The sequence below is a fragment of the Actinia tenebrosa genome, unplaced genomic scaffold, assembly GCF_029948245.1.
Source record: "Actinia tenebrosa isolate PJP-AT-01 unplaced genomic scaffold, QUT_ActTen_1.0 PGA_scaffold10__47_contigs__length_13832649, whole genome shotgun sequence".
Classification (NCBI taxonomy): domain Eukaryota; kingdom Metazoa; phylum Cnidaria; class Anthozoa; order Actiniaria; family Actiniidae; genus Actinia; species Actinia tenebrosa.
Window position 1 is genome coordinate 4630943 of NW_028292570.1, and position 6000 is coordinate 4636942.

Sequence of the window (6000 nt, forward strand, 5' to 3'; positions counted from 1 at the left end):
ACCCACCCATCCATCCATCCATCCATCCATCCATCCATCCTATTTCATTGTTTTGTATTCACTTATTTTTAAGGCAAAACTATGTTCAAAAAGCCAGTCAGAATCTTGGTTGAAATAGCTCCAGTGAAAGATGCAGCTGATATGAGCTGTGATGTTCACACAGTCTCGATAACACTTGAGTCAGGTAAGCGCTGGATTTTCACTCTATAAAATAAATCTTCCCTTTCAGAATTAGCATAAAACCCAAGCTCCAAGGAAATCTTATGCTGTGAAAGACATTGGTTAACCGTTCTCATTCAAATGAATTCTTGTTCTGGTCACATCAGAGGTTTCCCAGATTAGGTATCTGTGGGTTCGGGTGGGAATCCAGTGGCTTCGTGTGAGTTAATTTACCTTGATCTCACAAATTTCACATATTTATTTTTGACCTTTTCATGGAGCTATTATATGTAGTAAAATTGGACACCATTAAGTTCAATGAATTCTCGTACCCAGAGACTACTCATTTCACTAAAAATCGTAGTCTCTGGAAAACTCTAGAATTTCAAGTCATCTGATTGGCTGATTGGGTTGTTAAAGTAGGTTCTATTTTTAGGTTAGTATGTGGAAATGCTGAGGTGTTAATGAACAATGGTAGTTAAATTTAAAATTTCTTTGGTAAAAGTTATTTTTCTGATTTGACTAATGAGTAGGGTCTGGGTAAGAGATTGAGTTCAACAATCATAAAGCCACAGGGTTCCCACTCCAACCCCGGATACTTAGTCTGGTAAGCCTGTATAAACATGACTTTTCTAATGCCAAATATGAATTTATTTAGGTCCTGCCCATCGTTTCAAAAAGCTCTGCGAAAAACTACAGCTGATCTTGTTGTCAAACAAACGACAATCCGACAATCTCTCTGAAACCAGCAATGGTGATAGAACCTGTCTTCTCGTCCAAGAAGAAAAGGAAAGCACACCTAATAACTTGATCAACAAACTAGAACTCGCACAGTTGTCCGATACAGAAAGCGAGAGTGAAATACTGGACAGTCCGCAAGTCCCAAAGAAGACATTATTTGACTCAAGGAAGTAATTCCTGGAATGCCGTAAGTTACACTGGTAAGTGTTGCAAGACTCTTTGTGGAGTTCCTGTGGATGAGACTTTACACAGGAAGCCCAGTTCTAGAGTTGCATATAAGGTATACACCCAGGAAACTTCATATCACTGCGATCGTTTTACGCTTACATTCAATTGGGTCTTACTATAGATCATAAGGGTACAGCATGATCATCAGTCTAACAGTTGTCATGGCAACACTGTTACTGTTGTAAAGACTGTGTATGTGAGCACAAAGCCTCAAAGACCCAGGCTTAACACTGTTTCTTGTCATGTCCTTCTATCTCTGCAGCCCTGGAAGAGAGAAGGGTGCACGCTAGTGACATCCTTTTCACACACTCCACTTCTCTAATCTCTCCTCACCCCACTCCTTTGACCTCTCCTCATCCCACTCCTCTGATCTCTCCTCTCATCTTTCCTCGCCCCACTCCCCCAATCTCTCCTCGCCCCACTCCCCTGATCTCTCCTCGCCCCAATCCCCTCTTTCGTCCTGGGTCTCTGAAGATGCAAACTCTAATGCACATATATAGTACTTTGGTCTTAAATCTACTTCAAGACCTATACCATGAGTACTGACCTTCATTTATTGCAGTTTTTAATATATTGCAAACTCGTACCTGCCAGTTGCGCACTGACAATTTTATTCTTCACTTCCATCAGTAGTCCAATTTGACTAACACAATATTTTACCCAATTCAATTCAACTTTTCTTTGTCTTTTATATTTACATATATCCATATCATTCTTCATTGACATGCAAAGGTAATGGACAAACAAAAGTCTCCCCAATAGATTTGAATTGGGTAAAACATTGCGTTGGCCAAATCGGTTTATCAAAAATATCAGTCAGTACCTTTTGTTTTTTCAACTGGCGGCCTCAAAGAAAACATTCTTACAGGCAACTTGCAAACACTGAGTTTTCATACTATTGAAAATTGCAGTAGTTATGAGTGGAGGAACCAATATATAATATTATATAATATATTATTATTATACTATTATTATTATTATTGTATTAAATAATTATGATTACTTGTGTATCAATCTTAGAACTGATTGCTTTTTTCTATTCAAAGCAATTATATTAAATATCTATTTATTAGTGTGACAACGTCACACTACGACAAGGTCGGATTGATTTAAAATCTTATAATTATTATTAGTTTAATATTATGTTATTAGATTTTGGTTGGGCATAGCGAGCCAAATAAGGCCATAACGAGGATTTGACCAAATAAGACCATAACGAGGATTTGACCAAATAAGGATTTCATAGAGTGCTTTACATATATCCTTGAAAAACGTTGTAAGGAATTACACAAATTAGTAAGTTCAGCAGACCTCACCAGCTGATCTGAGAGAAAATGATAGCCAATCAGAAGCGAGAAAATTTGCAAAACTGAGGTGTCACGTTTTTCTTAAAATTATGGATTTCCAGGTCAGCAAATGAAGAAAAGACGTTAGTAACACAATAACCAATGAGGTTCATATCTTTATTGCAATGGCCGACAGGTTTTTATTTTTCTCTGGTCAATTTTCACAGTCTTCATGACACCTCAGCTTTGCAGTGATCGCGTATTTTTTTTGTCATTATTTTAGATTAGCTGGCAGTACACAGGGAAAAAAACCGGATTCCCAAATTGGGAATTGTTGGGAATTTCCTTGAATCCCCAATGCAAACACCAATGTTGGGAATTTCCTTCTAATACCCAATAGAAAAACAAAATTCCCAACAAACTAACATTGGGAATCAGTGCTACGTTCTCAATTTCATTCTCTCTGGGAATTGGATGGGAATTCGTTGGGAATTCAAGGAAATTCCCAACAAACTCCCAATGTGGGAATCCGGTTTTTTTCCTGTGATATAGACCGTATACCTACAAAACATTGAGCTAATTCTTACAATTTTGTTAGTTAAATTTTTCACAGATTTATGGTATACACTTTATTACTTTAAAGACTCATTGCAAAATTTACAGCAAAATTAGCCAAGGGCAGAATTAAGTATGAATGTCACGTGTCAGTAACTTTTACCAAATATGGACATTGCACTTGCCTCTCACTTCTGGGGTCGCGTGTTAGATTACTGAACTCGGCATCACATATGAGTTTGTTAGGCCTCTCAATTGATTCGTGGGGTTTTCTCTTTGTTCCAAGCTAAATTCAAATTCAATCTGTCGTAGCCATACCCTGACTTAGATCAGCCCAGAGGTTGCTTCAGGGTTTGATCTGTGAGCTGGGATTTAGACGTGCCCTGACTTAGATCAGCACAGAGGTTGTTTCAGGGTTTGATCTGTGAGCTGGGATTTAGACGTGGCCTGACTTAGATCAGACCAGAGAAGACTCCCCTGCACACTTTCTTTCGTTTAGTTAATAGGCCCTTTGCAGCTCAGTAATCACGTGCTGATTAACTCACTGAGAGCAAATGAATGAACATCTTGATTCCCATGGGTGAAATATACTGGTGAGCAAACAAACTTTCTACAACCTGTTTCGAGAGATTGTATAAAAATCGTATTACCTGACACACTGGTTACACATCGCTTCGTTAAGTTCTTTACAAGTAGCTAAAAAGAATCACCAATTTAAAATAAAAACAAAAATTTTGCTCTCCAGTACAGACATGTGACCGTTAGCTGCAAAGGGCTTATTTAAATAAGAAAGAAAATTCGCAAAGCATTTTAGTAGCGGTAGTAAAATGACGCCATCATGCAGACGGCCTATTCGGGAAAGATCTATTCAACATTACATTCTACATAAAATAGTTCTTAAATCACTATTTAACTTAAATATCCGTCATATCCTTACATTACATGTGATATATACTAAAAGGAATGAAGTCAAAATATTTGTATTCGGGCTGACCCCTTGCAGCACTTCGGAATGCAGCACAATTTGGAGGGCAAAACAATAGGTTTCCAATTGTCAGAAGATTGAGATTCTTTTGTTTTGTACTCCAAATTGAGCTGCTTGGACATCTCATGCAAGGGTTATATACAATGTATGGATTTTCGTATAGAAGTAGTCAATGCGGGCACTTATATCGAGCACCCGATACTTATACCACCGGATCCCTCCCTAAGACCATTATTTTGAATTCTTTCATTACCATAACTTATAAGTAGATTTCGAAAGACTTTGAGACGTTGCATCAAACTAAATGGGTCTTTGAAGTATTTAATATATTAGAATTTGGTATAACATAGTACCATTATATTTATATCAGTAGATTCATATCTTTCACTAGTGGAGAAATAGAAAACGCGCGCGCGTGCTGTGTGCAGTCATAAAGCACACGTGGGTTGAGAACACGAAAGAAGTGTTAGGGGAAGTATGGCGCGTAGCGGAGTGCTTCTCAAAACTTCTCGAGCGTTCTGCCAATCCCCAAGTGCTATATAATTCCACACAGCACACCAAGAAAGTTTTTGATTTCTTTTATAAAATACAAATTACAGGAATGACAAAACTGTAAGTGCGCGCGCGTGCTTTGTGCTCTCGTAAAGCACGCGCTCCCAACCAATCAGAACGCGAGATTTGGAACACTTATTTTATAAAAACATTTAGAATCAGGTTTACCACTAACCTCTTACTGCTAGGGATCAGGCCCAGAAAAACTCCCACAAACACGTACAAACACTAAACAGCAATGGAATTCAATATGGCGGCTTTTCCAGTAACAACTTCGTTATGACGCCTTGCTAAATGTAGAAAGTTTGTGGGAAAACGCCTGACGTCGAACTGCAGTTTGAGGTTTGCGGTACCAAGCTAGAACGTCATGCTAAAGATATTTATTAATCTATTCCATAGTCCCTTGGGTTCCATGCTCTCTCGCCCCATTACCTCCCGGTCCTAGCCTAGGAAACGCTCTCGTCTCCAGACTCTTTTCATTCCATAGAAAATCGAAGGCTGTGGTAAAACCTAACAATTCGCGTGATCTGATTGGATGAGCGGGTTGACAAAGGCGCTATTTTTAAGTTGGAATATGGAAAGGAGGTGTTAAGAACTACTATTTTATATTCCAAAACCATTGCCTACCATTTAGTACAGAAATATGTTAATAAGCTAATGATATGACCATCAATAATTCTCGATCGTGATTGGTCTGCTATTAGTTTAAATTTTATTGAAATCACTTCAAGAGCAGATCCAGGGGGGGCAAAGGGGAACTGAAGCCCCCCCCCCCCCCCCCCCCCCTTCAGCAGAAAAAAAACGATGCTTTTTTATATTGTTTTCTGTTGCGTTGACGGAAGAAACTCAATTAGCCCCCCTAAACTCAATTAGCCCCCCCCCCCCCTTAAAATTTTGGCTGGATCCGCCCTTACACTTTACAAAAAAGCAAAATAACTGTGCAAAAAAAAAAAAAAAAATCATAAAATTCTTTGATCAAAAAAAAATTGATGGTCATTTTATTAAAAGAAAATCAAATGGGTTCTCGTGCAATTTGAAAAATATATCACTAGTGCAGTTTTAAAATCAAAATTTTCAATTTAGAAATCTTGATTTTGAGCTGCACTCGTGATATTTTTTTCAAACTACGCTCGAACCATTCGATTTCTTATACTATTTAATATGCATAACAAACAAACTGAGCACACGCGCTCTGTCGACCTGGTCGCAAGATTCAGGCTTTAGGGTTTCTCAGAGCCTACGATTTCGCTAATGAGCACTGTAGTATGTGCGTACGACCAGCGAAAACGTAAGCTACGTCCGAGAAGGACTGGAGCGAAAGGGTATTTTGAACCCAGGGTAGATCCAAAGGGGACAAACTAACAATCAAACTATTTGTAATAATAATGATAATATATATTATTTACTATTTGTAATAATATAGAGGTATTTCCTTGCAACATTTTCTGGGTTTGTCGAGGATTTATTTGTCATTTCAGGCAAAATTTTCCACTT

The 6000-nt window shown here is 38.2% G+C and overlaps 1 protein-coding gene across 2 annotated transcripts in view; it reads left to right on the plus strand.

Moving 5' to 3' along the window:
- LOC116306574 (serine/threonine-protein kinase BRSK2) overlaps positions 1-5279 on the plus strand; it is a 38138-nt gene extending 32859 nt beyond the window's left edge. For both annotated transcript variants that reach the window (XM_089026580.1, XM_089026579.1), the window contains 2 exons: positions 74-184; positions 818-5279. In XM_089026580.1, the coding sequence (XP_088882706.1) occupies positions 74-184; positions 818-1074 (368 nt within the window). In that variant the 3' untranslated portion in view covers positions 1075-5279. The remainder of the gene's footprint in view (positions 1-73; positions 185-817) is intronic.
- Positions 5280-6000: the final 721 nt, after the last annotated feature.